Source organism: Xenopus tropicalis, chromosome 8 (genome assembly GCF_000004195.4).
Source record: "Xenopus tropicalis strain Nigerian chromosome 8, UCB_Xtro_10.0, whole genome shotgun sequence".
In the NCBI taxonomy this organism is placed as follows: domain Eukaryota; kingdom Metazoa; phylum Chordata; class Amphibia; order Anura; family Pipidae; genus Xenopus; species Xenopus tropicalis.
In genome coordinates, this window is record NC_030684.2 from 68,402,510 (window position 1) to 68,423,548 (window position 21,039).

At 39.2% G+C, this 21,039-nt stretch overlaps 1 protein-coding gene across 2 annotated transcripts; it reads left to right on the forward strand.

The window, feature by feature from the left end:
- Positions 1–3,106: 3,106 nt before the first annotated feature.
- On the forward strand, positions 3,107–20,624 carry phf6 (PHD finger protein 6). 2 transcript variants are annotated; one of them, NM_001114223.1, is made up of 10 exons: positions 3,107–3,115; positions 4,082–4,248; positions 7,661–7,762; positions 8,317–8,450; positions 12,114–12,157; positions 12,928–13,088; positions 16,964–17,107; positions 17,945–18,049; positions 19,226–19,359; positions 19,838–20,621. In NM_001114223.1, the coding sequence occupies exons 2-10, from the start codon at positions 4,111–4,113 to the stop codon at positions 19,965–19,967; spliced, it is 1,092 nt and encodes a 363-aa protein (NP_001107695.1). In that variant the 5' UTR covers positions 3,107–3,115; positions 4,082–4,110; the 3' UTR covers positions 19,968–20,621. The 2 variants fall into 2 exon arrangements, with proteins under 2 accessions (NP_001107695.1, XP_012824040.1); XM_012968586.3 differs by lacking the exon at positions 3,107–3,115 and adding an exon at positions 3,140–3,248 and having other exon boundaries at positions 19,838–20,624.
- The last annotated feature ends 415 nt before the right edge of the window (positions 20,625–21,039 follow it).

Sequence of the window (21,039 nt, forward strand, 5' to 3'; positions counted from 1 at the left end):
TAGTGTTTATAGCTTCCTGTTTGCAGTCTAGCTGTTATAGCTCAGATCACACATTCCTAATGGTGGGGGGAGTGATTTGTATGATTTCTTATGGAAGGGAGAAGCAGGAGAAGGGAGAGAAGAGAGCTGTGCAGACTCTGGCTCTAGAAATGAAGGATTTTTACTGAGAGAGGAAGTCATGTACCCTAAGAACATGTTTACAAAAAAGAAGACAAGGAATGCTGCTCAATGCAGCATTACTGTAAGTGCTTATGGCTGTATTTACATAGACCTTTCCGATAAAACTTACTTAGCTTTTACCTTTCCTTCTCATTTAAAGGCACATTCCTTCTAATGTTGTAGTTGTGTAATGCAATGGTAAATATTAATATGTCTGCTTTAATGAAAAAGTTATAGGAACTTACATTTTCAGGGCTAGTTTTAGGATATGGCAGAAGGGGCATTTCTGCAGGTCCTCTGCATTTAATCACAGTGATGCGTTTGTTAAACTAAAACTTGTGTTACATGTAAAGTGAACTCTGAAAGTTGTTGTTCTTCATAAAGCAAGGTTGCAGGTTGAACACATCTGGTTTTATATATTTCTCCAGAAATATAAAGGTGGCCTTCACGATAACAAATGTCTTAAAGGAGACATGACATATATAAAAATTAAGAATGTACCAGTGAATTATACTACTCTAAATACAGAAGCTGTTTCAGACTGATTTATTGAGAAATTCCACCAAAAGTCCCGCCCATCTGTTCCATTTCCTGCTGGCTGAATTGGATTTGCATCGGAGCTGGCTCTCATTACACTGCACTGTAGCATAGGAACCAATCAGCAGCTAGGCTGACCTGATAGGGAACTGAAGCCTGTCTTTGCTTGTGTGAGTGCAGGGCTGTGATTGGTTATCCCCCTCCTGCTGTGCTTCTGGCAGGGACTGTTAGGACACGCCCACCCTTTATTTGAAACACGGACAGAGAACTGGTAGGATCTATAGGGAGCTCCAATAATGGGGCCATTTTTACAGGTTCATTTTTAGACCAAAGTGAAACCAGCACCATATATTATTCATAATTGCCTACAAAGTAGGTTTGTTCCATTTATCCAATATGTCTCCTTTAAAAGAAAATGGCTTTTATTTTCAGCCAGAAATAGTTTAGGCAAAAAAGGCAGCGCTATCTTCAACTATACAATTCAGCAAAACAAAATGTGTTTTTCTTCAGCAGTAAAACAATAGGATTACAGCAGAATCACAAACCTCTGTCCTCTTGTCAGTTTTCTGTTTTTAGCTTTCTGTGTAAGTTGATTACACTTTTCTTTGTAAGTGAAACTTGCCATTACATGTAGCTTAAAGGTGCATTAACACCAAAAAATTAGTATTTTAAAGTAAATTAAATATAATTTACTGCTGCCCTACACTGGTAAAACAGGTGTGTTTGCTTCAGAAAGACTACTACAGTAAGTTGACTGATGTGTAGCCACTGGGACAGCCATTTAAAATGAAATAAGATAATGCTTATCTGTTATCTGCTATGTAGCCTGTACCATTTAGCCCTATTGCAACTTGAATAGGCTGCCCACATTGCTTCACAGCAGCTTTTTTATATGAACTATAGCAGGCCTAGAATCAGCCCCAAAGCTGACAGCTTTCTTCTTTGCCTGCACGTAGAACCATTGCGTCGGCCTGAGTATAGGTATATGGTGGATACCTGGGCTAAAACGATTCGCATTTTGGAGCAGATATTCACTACTTCTGCCTGCACCCAGGCCTACGCAATGGTTACAGATGCAGGCAAGGAAAAAAAAGCTCATGTCAGTGTTAAGATCAGCCCTGTCTGGCATTAGCCTAAATGAAAAACACAGCAACAGTACATTATAGTTTAAAGGAACAGTAACACCAAAAAATGAAAGTGTTTTAACGTAATTAAAATATAATGTACAGTTGCCCTGTGCTGGTAAGTTTGCAACAGAAACGCTAATATAGTTTATATAAATGAGCTGCTATGTCAACACGGGGGCAGCCATTGAAGCTGGGAAAAAGGAGAAAAGGCACAGGCACATAGCAGATAACAGATTAGCTTTGTAGAATATACTGGGGTTTTATCTGTTATCTGCTAAGTAACCTGTGCCTTTTCTCCTGTAAATGGCTGCCCCCGTGGCTACTCAGAAGCTTTATTTATATAAACTATAGTAGTCTTTTTAAGGAAAACACACCAGTTGTACCAGTACAGGGCAGCATTACATTATATAGTAATTACTTTTATACACTTTCATTTTTTGGTGTTACTGTCCCTTTAATACACTTTAATTTTTTGGTGTAACTGTTTCTTTAATCACAGAAAAACACCTTTCTCAGTTGCAGCACTGCAGTAATGTGTTTTACTTGTGGTGATCTGAAGAAGATGTTGTCAGTGGCAACTCATTTACCATGTGCGAAAAACCTGCTAGTGCACTAGTACCCTAAAGTACAGGTGCCCAATTATTTGTCTCACAATTAAGCAACTTCAAACTTCAGAAAATACAATGTGTGTGTTGCCACCAGAGATTTATATCTGTGGGAAGGAAACCTTGGGGTGTGTAGCCCACGGGAAATCTACATTACCTCTGGCTAAAAAACCCTTGTGCTAGTACCCTAATATTTACCTATTGTACTAAAATATTTTGGTCTTACTCTGCCTTTAAAACTAGACTACTGTTATTATAGTTTATCCATTACAGTCTCCTAAAATAGCCCATATGTTGTTTAAATTGTGAAAAATATTGTCCTAGTCTATATATGTAACACTGGACCAAAATGCAAAATAACTCATAGTTGGCTCTGATTAGTATTTCTGGTGAAATTGTAAGAAAATGCACTGCCGGCAACCGGGAAAATTGCTTTTTTTTTTTTTACTTCCCAGGCAGAAAATATAAATGACTTCTGACGAAAAAAATGTTAACAGAATTTATTTTAATTCCGTAACTGAGCGCTCTGTCCCAGCTCGTCACTTCCTCAGTGCAGCTACGTGACGCGTCATTGCATTTGCGTGCAGTCGTGACGCCACAGTCTCGCGTGATGAGACTTGTGACGTCGAGATTTCCTGTAAGACAGGAGCCAAGCTTTGCTTTGCTATTTACGGCGTTGCGGGACATGTAAGTAGCGATCCAAGACTGCGGGATGTTCTAAGTAATTAGGGCTTGTTGGGTAGTATGGTCGCTGACTAGCAGTAATAGTGCCCTGCTTGCTGCCAGGCTAGGGCTCCAGCACATGTACCGTTACACAATGGTGATTTCTCCTTCCTTTACCTATAGGGTATTTTCTGGGGTGAAGAAGATTGAAATTGCGGGCAAACTTATTTAGTTTTAAACTGACAACAGTGCGGCTGTTGATGTCCATAATGTTTGCCTTTTGGAAACACTAAATGTCAATTAAAAACTGTAGGTAATGCCAAGTGTACTAGCAGCACTGGCAGAGCTAATCCCCTAGATAGAAGCTGTTGCACTATTAATAAAATCATTTAAATAATACATAAATTAATAAATAATTGTTGAATCCAGTGTTAGATTTCTTAGCTTTCTGCCTTGCACATTCAAGCACTGAGAGGACAGATCTCTGCTTGGGCCAAACAAGTATGTGGAGGGTTCACAGAAATTCACTATTTTTCTATACCTTTAAGTCAAATCAATTAAACCAAATGCTTAAAGGTAAAATATAACCCCTTTTTGACATTGGCTTGTTTAGTTTTCTGTGTTGCATGGACCAGCATCCTTGTCATCCCCCCACATTTCATTGTGAAGTGATGCAGAATCCATCACATCACAAGATGAGGAAGAAGTTGAATGAATGAATGAGCTCATGTCAAAAAGGGGGGTATGCTTTCACTTTTAAAAGGATATTTATATTCTGTTGTATCAACAGCAGTTGAGTTTTGTTTTCCCAAGTGAATGATTTGGTATATCCGTTCATCTTGTATGTTTTATGTGTAAAATATTAATTGAAAATGTAATTTCCCATTTTGACTAAAATATTGTTTGGCAACCAACACATTTCGGTAATTTTATTTTTATTTGAGTAAGTTAATTGTTATAAACTTAACTTACCTGACCTTGTTTCTGCAGCCCCTAGTACACTTGGATCGTCTATAACAATGTCTAGCTCCACTGGACAAAAAAAAGGCCCTTTGCGGCAGCGCAAATGTGGATTCTGCAGATCCAACAGAGAAAAAGAATGTGGACAGCTACTGATATCCAGCAACCAAAAGGTGGCAGCACATCACAGATGTATGGTTAGTATCTATTCATGCCAATAAATGTCATTCATGCATAGATTTTATGATTTTACTTTACTTTCTACTTTTTGTGGTTTTCTGGCCCAGAAGTTGAGACCTGAGATTAACTGGATGGTTCTTTATGTAAACAAACTTAAAATAGTTTTATGTGTGCGAAGTGGAGCCAAATGTGTACCAAAGCAAACATGCCTGTTAAAGCTTCTGCTGGAAAAACAATCAATTATCCTTGACCATTCTAGGGTAACCTTTTGCAAACTAAATAGTAAATTTTATAAACAAGTCTGATTTCAGTTTTTAGCAGAGGATTGAGGGCTATGCTGTAACTTTGGGCTGATGCTATAACTTTCCAGCCAAAATTTCTCTGGCAATAAAGGTAATAAATGTGCATGGTAGACATTCACCTCTCTGTGCTAGAATGGGTGACCATATTTGTGCCCAGGCATTCCAGCTAATTCTTCCCCAGCAAGCAGGCAAGTATTTATTTCCTGATGTCGGTGCCATCCTATCTATCATGGCACTGTATAAATAAAAAGCACAGCATACTTCTTTACATCCCATGCTTAAACTGAGTATCCTCACAAATCAAGTCAGGTCTAATAAAGAAAGCAGAAGTGACTGAATTGCATTACAAAAAGAGATAAAGGCCATAACTTCCTAAACAATTTATCTGGTGATGATTCTCATGGTCTGCACTAGAGCCAAAAATACATCCTGGGATTGGACAGCTTCTAGGGATATACCTCCGGTACTCTTATCTGATTTAGCTGAGCATAAAAGATTTGTTACCTGATACTAAAGCTGTGTGCCCAAATGTGGCTTATTACCATGACTGCTGAAGGCCTGCCGCATTTTCTGTCATCCAATCATGAGATCAGGCACCCTGAAGAGATTACTTATAGTATAGCTATCGGATAGCTATCCACACAGATACTCAAGTCAGTATACACCTGTCTCTACAACCTTTGCTGTATGTCCTTAAATAGGTTAAAGGCACAATTTTGTCTCAAACAGAAAAGTAGCATTTCTCTGACTGGCACGCCCCTCCACACATTAGTTAACCTGCAAATTACCCTGTGGTTCACAATTGGCTAACTTTTGGGTGCTACTTTTCACAGAACGTTATTCAACTACAGCAACTGGTCCCAGTGTACATAGTAGACACCCCCTAGTTTTCCTGGGCAGCCCTGACACTATTCGGGCCACAACAATACTATTTAATGACCTTGTCTGCCTTCATAATTAAATGAAACTATAAATATGGAGAAAGGGAAAAACTTTATTTTCTCAAAGAAAAAACGCATAAAACCAATTATATCATTGCATATCTAGACACATCTAATTGTCTGGAGACTTGGGGGACATCTTAGACTTCACAGAACACACGCCAAAAAAAATATTAAAATTACAGCCTCATTATCAAGGGTGCTAAGATACGAGTAAAACCTTTTGAAACAAAGAATGGATGATATTACAACAGTACTTGAAGCCCATCAAAATTATATATAGTGTTTCTTTATCAACTATTGAAACACCTTCAAGATAAATTGGAAGATGTTGTAAATGAATTACAACATGGTAATACAGTAGAGTAGAGTAAGATGTCTCCCAGAAAGCTGTAGAAACTGAAATAATGAACTGCTTGACAATTGTGGTCCCTAGTGTCCCTCTGGCAAGGCTGGAAATGGATAAGAAATCAAATCTCCACAATATGTCACTGACAGCAATATAATAATTAAGTTCCACTATTATACCAAAAAAGAAACAATAATGCAAGATTCCAGACTGCTTTAGCCCACCTAGACCACCAACTACAATTTAAACAGTAATGTTAATTTAGCAAATTTAAACTAATAACAGCAATACAATAACGCAATAAGAACGCAACATAAAATACTGTTAGTCCCTTTCCTTTTCCTTTTGATTAACATTTACTCACTACAGCAAGGCAATACTTGTCTGCTACATTAAAAGAAACAACACAACTTTTCCAACATCTGCAACTTAATAACAACAAGAAAACCTCCCCATAAAAGAAAAGAGAAGGGAGCAGAACCTTGGCATACAACTGTTACATTGCCCCTAACATAGATCAAGATACAGTGTCTGAGTCTCTGAAAGCTTTAATCAGAAACCATGCAAAAGATACATTAATAATGGCGGTTGATTCTAATGTTAGCTTATATTCAAGTGGGATAGAACTTTTGCACAAAGTAAACCCACTAATACATTTTATTACAAATTTAAAATATTACAAATTTGCAAAACTTAAACTAAATAAATGCTTGGCGTGAAAGGTTGCCAAATATGCAAGGCTGCATTTTTTCATTCTAACCCTCAACAAACATTTTTCATATAGACCACATTTTCCGCCCCCCAAACTCGGCTTCTCATCTTAACCGCAGCTACAATCACTTCTATACCTTGGCCTGATCAATCGACAGTAACTGTTGAACTCCATAGTATATCTATATGTTCTGCAGTATTGCCACTAAATTAAAACATTCTAGCCATTACACAAAAATGCTTCCACATAGGAACCATGCAAAAGAATAGAGGCAAGCACATGACAATTCATTGTGGCATGCACAATGTTTCAGGGGGCTCCTGCCTCCTTTCCTAAGGTGCGGTGAGTTTGTTTTTTTTTTGTTTTTTTAATACAGGACACCAAACAATAATATTGTTATTAATTTTTTACTAGGACACACACATGGGACAATTGCACATTTTGCACACTGCAAACTTGAACTGCAATCTTGCACATTATCATGCCAATAACTGGACACGGTTCTACACTGCACTACATTACATTTCTATATATTTCATTTTACTATATATATTTTCTATATTTTATTATATATTCTTAACTTCTTTATATTTCTATCTTATTCTAATTTTTCTTTTGTAATATTGAGGTCAGTCGTCGTATAAGCATTTCACTGCATATCATGATGTGTATGACTGTATGTGACGAATAAAATTTGAATTTAATAAAAATTCAGTATCCTCAGCAATTACACTATGGGAAGCACACAAATCTGTGGGTAGAGGAAAAAAATAATTAAATTAGCCTCAATCCATAAAGAAAGGCTCATTAAGGAAATAAAAGACAAAGTGCCCTTAAAAACCCCCAAAGTTTCAACAGTCCATCACAGAAACTTGAACACAACTGGTTCTCTGTTACACTTTAGTAAATAAACTTAAATACATTTTTCAGAGCACCCTGGTACACTCCTTGCTAGGAAATTGCTGTCAATTGGAAAACCGTGTGTACCTATACATAGAATACATATGTCATGTTAACGTTAAATACAGGTAACCAATAACATTGTATCAAAGCATATTCCAATTTGCTATGTTTTAGTACAGCAGTTTTGTTAACATTCCCAAATTGTTTTCTGTTTTTATTTAGCTGTTTTCTTCAGCTCTGGTATCATCACAGTCTGACAGTGAGAATCTTGGAGGCTTTTCAATAGAAGATATCCAAAAGGAGCTTAAGAGAGGAAGAAAGCTGGTAAGATCAGGTGCATTCTATATGTATTTATATTTTCTTTTTCATAGCACTATTTGTGCACAGAGTGCTGTACAGTACAACAATACAGTAATAGAACAAATGTCACAATCTGCTTTAGTGACATTCAGATTTAGATTAAGATTTAGGGGGAGATTTAGCAATCCACAAACACTCTGAATGCGTCCAAATGCGTTTTTTTCGTAATGATTGTTATTTTTGCGACAATTTAGTTGCCGCCCCGACTTATTCATATCTTGCGCAAATTTTCGCATTTCGGCGCAGTGGCGACGAAAAAGTTGCGATCTTCAGAAATTATTGTATCCAATCCGAATTTTTCCCATTCGGGATTCGAGCTCGTGTTTTAATGAATCGGCCCCTTAGTTTGGGTATCAAGCAATGTCAAATGGGTGATTTCCAGCCCATTTGTCAGGTGGTTGTCACATGGAAATTTGAAATCCTTACAAGGGGATGCAGATTAAGCAAATAGGGAGTGATTTAAGGACTATTTGTTTTATTTTACTTTTATTAATACTTTGTGTTTCTTTTTCCTGTAGATGTGCTCACTTTGTCACTGCCCAGGAGCCACAATTGGTTGTGATGTTAAAAGCTGCCATAGAACCTACCATTATCACTGTGCCCTGCGTGACAAAGCTCATATTCAGGAAAATCCATCACAAGGAATGTATACGTAAGTAAATTCTTCTTACATATTCAGGCTAATAGAGTAGGACGCCCAAGGCATGGACCCAGCCTCGCTCCCCACAACCAACCCCCTCAGTGCCACTCGGCAACACTCTTCCCAACCAAAACAACCCTTTTCTTTGCTTTGCAGCTCCTCTCTCCTATATGTCCCCACTCACTCCTCTTACCAGGTCCCCCCTCGCATCTCACTCCTACCTGGTCCCTGTTCACTTCTCTTTCCAATTCAGTCTTGAACTCTTATCCCCAAGAACCACATTCACAGCTGCTTCTGATCTAATATGTACACTGGAGCTAGAGGAGCACATAGGGGATGAGTTTTTTAGGATAACAAGTCTTTTTATAATGTGGGACATCATAGTCCAAGGCTGTCAAACCAACATAAAAGGCTTTTGGTGCTCCACTTGTCACTGCATAGCACTGCTGTTTTCGCATGTACATTTAATAATGTCACAGAGACGCATGTACATTTAATAATGTTACAGACCATTTTGTATGCATTTAAACCAGTGAGCTTTTGGTGCTCCACTTGTCACTGCATAGCACTGCTGTTGTCAATGTTCTGCCAGTGAAAGTGCCCATAAAATGACCTCTTATTTGCTGTTGGTGCTAACATGGATGCCCCTTAAGACAAGTGTCCATGGCAATACTGGTATGCAGAAGAAGTACTTTGTACCATTGGCCTTTTGCCACTGGTTTGACAGCATGTTTGTGTTGCTGCCTTATACGATTGTTATATCGTCCATCCATGTTAGCATTACTAACTTTGGCATCCTGTACATTATACTGGATTATATACCTGTTATTAAAATATAAAAAAAACTATTGTAAGTCACCTTCAGTTTCCTTAGGCCTTTTGCTTTTGAATGCATGCAGAACTTATGATTTCTGAAAAACTTAAAAGTTACAGTTGGGGTACATTACCTGGAATAACTTGTTCTGTCAGTACAGTTGTTAGTTGACTTATACTCAGAAAACCCAAGGAGATAGTAGCAGTAGAAATTTCAAGGCAAGTCGAACCTACACAAAATTAGTCTGCTGGCATCTTATGTGGTTCTTTAGTCTAACAGAGACGCATGTACATTTAATAATGTCACAGACCATTTTGTATGCATTAAAACCAGTGAGCAAAATAATTTCCATCACATGAACCAGATGGCAATAGCCTTTCTCTCTCTTCTTCTCTCTCTCTAATTTTTTTTATATACATAAAACCATACTGTGGTTTGCCATGCAAATGGATCTAAACATGTGTGCCCAACTTAAAGGGACAGTAAATACCCCTTTTCAGGATAAGCTAAATGTATAAGGATTGTGCTTAACATACTTTTTGCTTTAATTGAGATATATCTATGATTACTGTTATTTGTGGACTAAACAAGAATTTTGAAGCCAGTTTCACTTTAGCACTTTCTGTGCTTCCTGATCCCACAGAACAGTGCTGTCCAACTGGCGGCCCGCGGGCCGCATGCGGCCCTCGACCCCCCTCTGTGTGGCCCCCCACCTGTCTGGCTGCTTTGATGGCTTACCTTTGAGTAAGCATTAAATGGTATCAGTACTGAGATTAACTGCCCCCTGCATTGCTCACACCTCAGATTCAGGCTGTAATCCCTCTGTATTGTTTAAAAATGTAATCCCCTGTGTTTTTCACACCTTTTAATACCTGCATTGTTCACCCCCTGCAGTGTTCACACCTCAGGCTCAGCCTGTAATCACTCCCATTGTTCACTTCTTCACACCTCAGACATAGGTACTGTAGGCAGAGTATGGCACATACAGCCAGCATAGGGCAGGTAGAGTATGGCACATACAGCCAGCATAGGGCAGGTAGAGTATGGCACACACAGGCAGCATAGGTCAGGGAGGGTATGGGACACACAGGAAGGGTAGGGCAGGTAGAGTATGGCACACACAGGCAGCATAGGGCAGGCAGAGTATGGCACACACAGGCAGGGTAGGGCAGGCAGAGTATGGCACACAGAGGTAGCATAGGGAAGGCACAGTATGGCACACACAGGCAGGGTAGGACAGGCAGAGTATGGCGCACACAGACAGCATAGGACAGGCAGAGTGCTGCCTGTGTGTGCCATTCTCTGCTTGCCCTATGCTGCTTGTGGGAGGTGAACCTGGCAGGGGTTTGTTGTGGGAGTTTGTTAGCAGTTGGAAATAGCCATTAAATGGTCCCTAAGGTGTGTAGTTATGTACTGGGGGTTGCTCTGCTATCCACAGGGGAGGAGGGGGCATATGGAATTTAAGGGTATATCTTAATATGACATAATTCTTTCACATATGAATGATGGTCGATATCCCCACAGTAAGGACCAAGCATTTGGGATTTTGCTGTGCTACCACCATTGTGATAAAATAGGTGTGGTTTGAAGTGGGTGTGGTTTCAAAAAGGGGAGTGGTCAAAACTGGCTTCCATTAGCGGCCCTCCACCATGTATGCTAGAGAAATTCCGGCCCTTGGCACCGTAGAAGTTGGACAGCACTGCCACAGAACATCAGAGGAGTTAATAAAACTGATTACTAGTCCGGCAAGAAGCACCTGATAATTACCTGCTCAAAGACTGCTGCTTATAGAGGGGAGGGTTTTGTTTGTTCAAAGGTAGATTGGGAGCTCTGAAAAAATTGCCCTGTTTATAAGGCTGATGCCACACGAGATGTAGGGCTGAAATTTTCAGCAAGCGGAAAAGCGCTTGCCGAAAATTCAGCCCTACGCCTGCTACTTGTGCCTGCACCCGAATGATTGGGATACGCTCGGGTGCAGGCACAAGTAGCCGCTATACGCATGAAAACGCGAGACTTTGCATTCTCTCGCGTTTTCATGCGTATATCGGCTACATGTGCCTGCACCCGAGCGTATCCCATTCATTCGGGTGCAGGCACAAGTAGCAGGCGTAGGGCTGAATTTTCAGCAAGCGCTTTTCCGCTTGCCGAAAATTTCAGCCCTACGCCTCGTGTGGCATCAGCCTAAAGGGGGTGGGGGGTAAGGTGAAAATAGCCCATTTTTCAAATTGACGTTTTATAATGGCCAAAAATAGAAAAAATACTTTTTTTTAAATTAAGACAATAGGCATATGTAATTTCAATACAAGTTCTGTTTATTGCAGTAATTTTTAGCAAAGGTGTTTTAGGTGTATACTGTTACTTTAGGGCTATGGCACACAGGGAGATTAGTCACCCGCGGCAAAACTCCCCTGTTCGCGGGCGACTAATCTCCCCGAGTTGCCTTCCCCTGCCATCCCACCGGCGAACATGTAAGTCACCGGATGGATGGCAGATGCGGCGACGCGATTTCGCGCAAATCGCCGAAAAAGACTCGCAAGTCTTTTTCGGCGATTTCCCAAAATCGCCCCGCCGCGTCTGCCATCCCACCGGCAACTTCATTGTTCGCCGGTGGGATGGCAGGGGAAGGCAACTCGGGGAGATTAGTCACCCGCGAACAGGGAGTTTTGCCGCGGGCGACTAATCTCCCCGTGTGCCAGAGCCCTTAAGTTTGCATTTTCAGAGGTGACAGCTGTTTAGAGAATGGGATCTCCTGTGATGGAAGAGCTACATCTGTTGGTATATGTCTGCCAGTAGACAATAAATTAAATTTTTACCCTGTTATTCCTGTCTTAAATAATAACCACATAGTATTTCTGTTACAGGATTTTTTGTAGAAAGCATAAGGAACAGGTGCAAAATTCAGATGGTGAGTTTTTTTGTTTCCCAAATGTCTCTTGGGCTTAGGTGTTTTTGTATTAGCTCTGTGTGGAGTAAATGTAAATTTTGGCATTATAGACTCCATTTTGCATGCATTCATTTAAATTCAGAAATATGTAGATAAATTAACTCTTAGTCAAAAATTTTATCCAAAATTTATACATTCATACGTTATTCTACAGTATCTCACTCTCAGCAACCTGTCAGGCTCCATGCTCTCTTTATGCTGAGGTCTGGGTCAGATTTTGATCAACAGGTAGGTCAAAGATGTCTTTTAGGGGGGCTCCCTTTCCTAGCAGATGTACTAGAGCTAACTTAAATACCCAACTCAAGCACAAACAAAAGCTAACAAAATAACTGACTCTATCTCACACCTTGCAAGCAGAGAAACAGGGTTTCCATCAGAGCCGGTTATTTTGAAAGAGTGAGCTCTAATACATGTTCTAGGCAGAAGGTTACACCCCCCCCCCCCCCCAAAGGATTTATTAGCCCTAACTGTCTGTGAAAACCTGACTCCACCTTCTGCGCAGAGAGAGAAAGATTGCCGAGAAGGGCAGAATGAAGAGTAACTTTATTATCTTTTACAAGAAACTACAAAGGCTATGGCATTCCTCCCAAGCCATATGGTCTGGTGTAAGTGAGATAGCAGCCAGCCGAGATTAGGCAGTTTATAGAAAGTACATACATATTTGTACATACTATATCAATCCATTGTACATAATATATATAATAGTTTTGTTTTTTTTCTTTTACTTTCAGATGAATTAGAAGGTAGTTTTACACGCAGAGGTTTGGCTCCTCAACGTGGTCGAGGAAGAGGGTCCAGAGGAAAATCACGGACATCAAATTCTAGAGGGCAGTCTGAGGAGAGCAGACTTTCATCTTTACATTGTACAGAAGAAACTGAAAGCAGCTCGAGTGTGAGTTATTGAAGTTAAATAATTGTCAAGCCTAGTGTAGGGTGGTACTATGGCATGCATTTTTTTGGTAAATTCCCCATTTTTATTTCACACCATATTAAAAAAAAAAGTAACAAAACAATCAGTTGTTCAAAATTAATGTTTATATTTTATACTTGCTTACACCTTCATGATTCCATGGGCAGAACTTGTGAGGCTGAAAGTGCTAGTCACCCTATTATTATTTTATTACAAGTTAATTCTAACAATTGAAATATACCTTTCCTCTAGTTGAAATAATTTACAGCTGTGCGCTATCAAAAGAAAAATAACCAAGTTTTCCTGTCCGGCAAATGGGATATATGAAGAGCACACACACACATATATATATATATATATATATATATATATATATATATATATATATATATATATATATATACAGAGAGAAGAGATCCTCTGCACTCACCTATTATAAACAGAACAGGGATTGTTTTTCCATAACAGTATATTCAAGCTGCGTCAGTCATCCCCATTGTGGCCAATCTTACACTCACTCCCATCTGATTCATTAAGAATTCTACTGTTCTTCTACATTCTACATTGTACATTTTAATAGGAACCTGCAACTTTCTTGCTTACATGGTTCAAAAGAAATGTATTTTTTAAAAATTCTTTTTATTAGCCACCACTAGGATCACCTGAATGTAGCTGGGAATGATGGGAGTGACAATAAGGAATGTTGCAACATTTTCAAGCTGCCAACCATGCCAAACTCATCCCTGGTCTGGCCTGGCCTACACATAATTTGTATAGTGTACTTTGTAATTCTAAATTACACTGTTTATGTATCAAATATTTCACTCTTCCATTTAAAATGTTGTTCTTAAACCAACAAATGTATTTTTATATTTGAAATATTGGTGCTTTCAGAAGGATGCCAGACTTGGATTTTTTTTACTATTGAGTGCTATTTTGTTATCTGCCACAGATGTCAGGGAACTGCTATCTTCCCATCTACCCATTGTTCTGCTGATTGGCTGCTGGTAGGGAAAGAGAAGGGGGGTGTTATATCACTTCAACTTGAAGAACAGCAGTAAAGTTTATCAGACCACAAGTCATGTGGCTGTGGCACCCTGGGAAATGAAGAATATGGCTAGCCCCATGTGAAATTTCAAAATGAAAAATAAATATATAAATATATAAATTCTGTTTGCACTTTTGAAAATGGATTTTAATGCAGGATTCTGCTGAAGATTTATTAATGGATATTATTATAAAAAAAAAAATAAAAATAAAATCATATTTTCCCATGACAGTAATCCTTTAAGAATTCTACTGCTTCATCATACATTTTTCACAGGGACCAAGATTTACCTGGATCAGGTGATTCCAGTGGTGGCCAATAAAAGGGCAACAATTTGGGAGTTTTAACCTTGAATGCAAGCAAGTTACAGGTAAACCTCAGTACCTGTGTAAAATGTATAATGAAGCTGTAGAATTCTTAATGAATCCAAAGAAAAGTGAGTGTAGGACTGGCCAGACCAGAGACGACTTTGATGTAGTTGGACAGCTTGAATATATATGAATTATCAAAATGAATTTTGTGGTCACAGCCTCATTGCACCCTAACCCTAAAATTGTTTAATAGTGAGCCTGACTTTCCCCTTTTCTCAATAATAATAAAACAATGCATTGTACTTGATCCCAGCTAAAATACACTGCTCAACAAAAAAAAAAAGGGAACACTTAAACAACACAATGTAACTCCAAGTCAATGCCACTTCTGTGAAATCAAACTGTCCACTTAGGTAGCAACACTGATTGACAATCAATTTCACATGCTGTTGTGCAAATGGAAAAGACAACAGGTGGAAATTATAGGCAATTAGCAAGACATCCCCAATAAAGGAGTGGTTCTACAGGTGGTGACCACAGACCACTTCTCAGTTCCTATGCTTTCTGGCTGATGTTTCGGTCACTTTTGAATGCTGGCGGTGCTTTCACTCTAGTGGTAGCATGAGATGGAGTCTACAACCCACACAAATGGCTCAGGTAGTGCAGCTCATCCAGGATGGCACATCAATGCGAGCTGTGGCAAGAAGGCTTCCTGTGTCTGTCAGCGTAGTGTCCAGAGCATGGAGGCACTACCAGGAGACAGGCCAGTATTTCAGGAGACTTGGAGGAGGCCGTAGGAGGGCAACAACCCAGCAGCAGGACCGCTACCTCCGCTGTTGTGCAAGGAGGAACAGGAGGAGCACTGCCGGAGCCCTGCAAAATGACCTCCAGCAGGCCACAAATGTTCATGTGTCTGCTCAAACGGTCAGAAACAGACTCCATGAGGTTGGTATGAGGGCCCAACGTCCACAGGTGGGGGTTGTGCTTACAGCCCAATACCGTGCAGGACATTTGGCATTTGCCAGAGAACACCAAGATTGGCAAATTCACCATTGATGCCCTGTGCTTTTCACAGATAAAAGCAGGTTCACACTGAGCACATGTGACAGACGTGACGTGGAGAACGTTCTGCTGCCTGCAACATCCTCCAGCATGACTGTTTGGCAGTGGGTCAGTAATGGTGTGGGTGGCATTTCTTTGGGGGGGAACCTGACTGCCATTCGATACCAAGATGAGATCCTCAGACCCATTGTGAGACCATATGCTGGTGCGGTTGGCCCTGGGTTCCTCCTAATGCAAGACAATGCTAGACCTCATGTGGCTGGAGTGTGTCAGCAGTTCCTACAAGACGAAGGCATTGATGCTATGGACTGGCCGCCCGTTCCCCAGACCTGAATCCAATTGAGCACATCTGGGACATCATGTCTCGCTCCATCCACCAACACCACATTGCACCACAGACTGTCCAGGAGTAGGTGGATGCTTTGGTCCTGGTCTGGGAGGAGATCCCTCAGTAGTCCATCCGCCACCTTATCGGGAGCATGCCCAGGCATTGTAGGCAGGTCATACAAGCCACGTGGAGGCCACACACTACTGAGCCTCATTTTGACTTGTTTTAAGGACATCGCATCAAAGTTGGATCAGCCTGTAGTGTTTTTTTCCACTTTAATTTTGAGTGTGACTCCAAATCCAGACCTCCATGGTTGATAAATTTGATTTCCATTGATAATTTTTGTGTGATTTTGTTGTCGGCACATTCAACTATGTAAAGAACGAAGTATTTAATAAGAATATTTAATTCATTCAGATCTAGGATGTCTTATTTTTGTGTTCCCTTTATTTTTTTGAGCAGTGTATAATTAATCCTTCTTGGAGGCAGAACAGTACCATTTGATTTATTTTATGTTTAAATTATTTTTATTAGACCCAGAGTATGGATATCCCAATTACAGAAACATCCCTTATCTGGAAAATTCCGGCCCCCAGCATTCTGGATAACCGATCCTATACCTGTTTTTGCAAGTGGTTGTATTTGGGCTTCAACTATTTGCCTTTTGATCTTCCTCTTACCAGCCTGTGAGGGAAAATGCTTTCATGTTTCATATTTTAAAAATTGGGTTTTTCATTTGGGAAAAAACTTTCATTATACCATTTTTATGTCTTGCTGACAGGTCCCCTTTAAATAACAGGCTTCTTTTTTGGGGGTTTTTTTTTACTTCTAATCATACCATTTAAGCTCTTTTGTCTTTTTTTTTTGATTTCCAAATGTCTGCAAGGTTGCTAGCATAAGCAAAGCCTTACAATCAACTTGCAATTTAGATTCTAAGAGTTGCAGAAAAAAATATTTACTAATTTCAAAAAAAACATTGAAAATACTAGTGTGTCCATCATTCCAAAAGTTATTTCAACAGTTACTTTTATAGTAAAAATATTTACTTTCTGGTTCAGATAGATATTACATTGTAGGTAATTAATCTTCCTTAATATGTGTTTTCCAGAGAGATCGTTCCCCGCACAGAAGCAGTCCAAGTGACACTAGACCTAAATGTGGTTTCTGTCATGCAGGAGATGAAGAGAATGAGACAAGAGGCAAGCTCCATGTATTTAATGCAAAAAAGGCAGCGGCTCATTACAAATGCATGGTACATATTTGTTTTTTAAATAGTCCTAGAGGAGATGTCAGTCTGCTAATGCTGCACAAGATTGCTTATTTGTCTCCCATATTAACCTGTTAATTAAAGCTATTAAAGGGATTCTGTCATGATTTTTATGGTATAGTTTTTATTACTATTTTACACTGTGTACATTGCAGATAATTCACTCTACCATTTAAAATGTTATTTGTAAACCAATAAATGTATTTTTTTTAGTTAATTGGTGTGTAGGCAGCCATCTCAGTGCATTGTGCCTGAGTCTGAGCTTTCAGAAGGAGCTAGTGCTGCACATTAGAACTGCTTTAGATAAGCTGTTCTTTCTCCTACTTCATGTAGCCATACACGGGCCGATTCTAGCTGCTGATATCTGTCCTTTAGACCGATTCGGCAGCTTATCTGTGTATGGGTACAATGTCAACGTTTGGCCTGAAATCTGGATCCATTGGGGATGTTCGATCAGGCAGGTTTGATTTTTCTGTCTGATCGGGGACCAAATTCAGACTAATCCCAATTTATTTTTTTTAAAAATCATATTCATTTGTGTATTCAAAAATGTGGAAGCTTTTTTTCGTTTTGTTTTTCTAATTATCATCTGAAACAAAATTGCTGTTGTCAGTTCTTGAGCTGTGCAGTGCTCCATTTTCTAGCAATAACACTCCTGTCTTTCGGAGGTGAATTACTAATCAGATTGAATGGGGAGTGATTTTGAGTGTTTTGTCTTCTCGGTAATGCTCAAACTTTCCCTGTGTGCCGTTACTCTTGAGCTAAAGGTGAACTAGAACATGGTAATAGCTTACTGAAAGAGACTTTCATTTCTTTATACAGCTTTTTTCCTCTGGTACAGTCCAGCTCACCACAACATCAAGGGCAGAATTTGGAGACTTTGATATCAAAACTGTGATCCAAGAAATGAAACGTGGAAAGAGAATGGTATTTCTAGTTTGTTGGCTTGATGTGCAGTATTTTGTAATTTATTAAGCAGTGCCTGTTAAAAAAGTATCAGAAAACAGTTCAAAAGAAGAAATTAAAATTAACTGTGTCATAACTACTATTCCAAAGCACTATATACCAAAATGATTGGTATTATTTACGATCAATCAACAAGTAGCATTTACTGGTCAGCTGATGAAAACAAACCTCTAATTGGTTCCTATGGTTTGCTAGGCAACCATACTACTTTTTATTATATTGCCCAAGTAATGTTCATGGCACAGCTGTTATGATTATGCAACATCCATGCATTATACACATGGTGCCTGCACCAGACTCAAAAATATGCACACCGAATTATCAACATAGCCAATCAATATTGGTTATATATAACCAATCTATATATTTTATATTACCAAAGAACACATACAAAAGCAGAGTGACTGATTAAAACTATTTAAAAACATAAATACACATGCCTCCCAGAATCAATAAGAACCCGTGCCCCCAGTGTCAGTAACATAATTGTATTAAAGTAGTTCAGCTACTGAACTGGGACCAGAACCAACTGGTTTCCAGTCACAGGGATGCATCTGGATGCTCAAGTATCTCTCTAAGATTGAATAAGAGTATATGTTACCCATAGTATGTATCAGCGCAGAAGCACAGTCCATCTCGGTTCAGTCCCTGCAGAAAGCCATCAGTTCACATAAATGGTGCCCAAACACTTGGGGAACCAGTTTTGGCACTGGGAAGTACTGTGCTCCACACGTATCAACCCTCACGACCTTCATCAGGAGTAACCGTTCTTCTAAGCAGGGGCAGATGGGATTATTGGAACTGATTGACTCTTATTTCTCGTTTGCACCTCCTTATATATGTTTGTGTAATTTAGTGCTGTTCAGAAACCATTAAACATCATTTAGGCCACAGCTAGTTATCTGCCTCCAGTCTCAAGTTATGGCTCTCGGTTGTGATTTCAATAGACTACTTTGTGTGTAACATAATATCCCTGTTCTTTACCCAATATCTATGTCTTCTGTGCCCTCTCTGCCTGCCAGTTCTATAGACTAGCATCATGAAGCAGTCTAATGGATAGTGCTTACATTTTAAGGCTGTGGGCACATTATACATTTTAAGAGAAATCAGATTTATTTTTTTTTTTTTATATTACAGAAGTGTACACTTTGTGGGCTACTAGGTGCAACAATCGGTTGTGAAATTAAGGCCTGCGTGAAGACATATCACTACCATTGTGGGGTGGAAGACAAAGCTAAATATATTGAAAACATGTCACGGGGAATTTATAAGTAAGCAATTATGATGTTAAATTCTTTTGTTGATTTGTTTTTGTCAAGCTTGCTCAAAGAATTGTCAGCAACTTAATTTCTTAACACATTGCCTGTGTGTTGAATAGAAAACAACACATTCCTTGTTGCGAGACTGTTCTTTAGATCAGAATTTTACTTTAACCTATTTGGTGTTACACCGCACAAGGTGAAAACACCTTTCCTGAATATTACACATGACAGACCATTTCATACTTTACAGTATTGTAATTTGGAGCACCAAGTAAAAGGCAGCAGATGTAGATTCTTAATTTTCTAAGTCTGTCCAAAATAGATTGGCCTTTGCTGGTTGTTGGAACCATAAGCGCAACATTTCTTAGAATTAGTTTATATCATTTAAACAGTACTTTATAACTAAGCTAAGAATGATACAAGATTTAAAAAGAAAACTGTCTGCCTAATCCTACTTAATATGTTTTCCTGTTTTTGTGTTTGCTAGACTTTATTGTAAAAATCACAGTGGAAATGATGAAAGAGATGAAGAGGATGAGGAACGTGAAATCAGAAGCAAGGGCAATGCAACAGTAGGGCACAGTCAGAGCACTGTGCAGCAACTCAATGGAAACTAAGGATCAAAACTGTCAGATAAAGCAGTGCCCAGTCTGCCAGTTCTGGGAATGCAGACACAGTTTCAGTTTCCCAGATAAAAGTGATATATTTATCTAGGATTGTGAAAAGGACTGCGGGGAAATGGGAAACATGTATTTTTTTCACCTGTTAGTGATAATTTGATAATCACAAGAAGGGCAGCAGTTGTTATCCTACATATGTCTTGGTTTGTACCCATTGGTTACTTTTTTATGCTTTAGGAATTTCACATGTTTAAAGTAGTCTGAAGCCAATGGAAAGGGTTAGACAGGCTATCTCACTGCTGTTAAACCTATGGCTGTGCTGCTAGATGCTTACTGTTGACATAGCACAACATAGCTATTTACTTCCTTTATTTGAAAGCTGGCCAGCAACATGCTGCAAGATATTTCGGGGAGACTTTGGTACTGTTTGGCAATGGTGCCCCCACACAGCTCAGTTTGTAAATGTAAACAATGTGGGCTGTTAATAATGACCATCATACACGTTAATATTTGTCTTTTGTTCTGGGGTAATGTATCTTTACCTTTATTACACAATATGAATACATGGTGTATCATTGCAAAGCGTTTGGCTGATCGCAACTTTAATGTTCTAGTTTTAGGGAAAATAAATTCCAAAATCTGGAGTTTGAATGATGTCTTCAGTGTTATTATTTATAGCGGATTGTAAGAATGTGAAGCAGTTAGCGTTTTTGCACCCTCTGTGTGGTAGGGGAAAATGCCTTCATTCTGTACTGTATCTCTGATTGTCGACAGGCGTCAATTTTTTTTTTTTTTTTTAAGTAAAGTTGTCATTTTTATGGGAATTTGCCAAAACTTTTTCATGACAGTGCCCAATCTCGCTTAGCTGACCTTATTCTGTCAGGCCTTTTCTTGCCTACATCACTCAAGCACAGAAAATTTGTCTTTTTTTTTTTTTTAATGCCTTAAGTAATGCCTATGAGCTATTTTTCAGGCCTGGAAAGGCAATTATACACACCACGCTCCACAGGTCCAAATTGCCAACAAAATTACAATAACTTTTTTTCCTTTCTTTTTTTGGCAGCCAAAT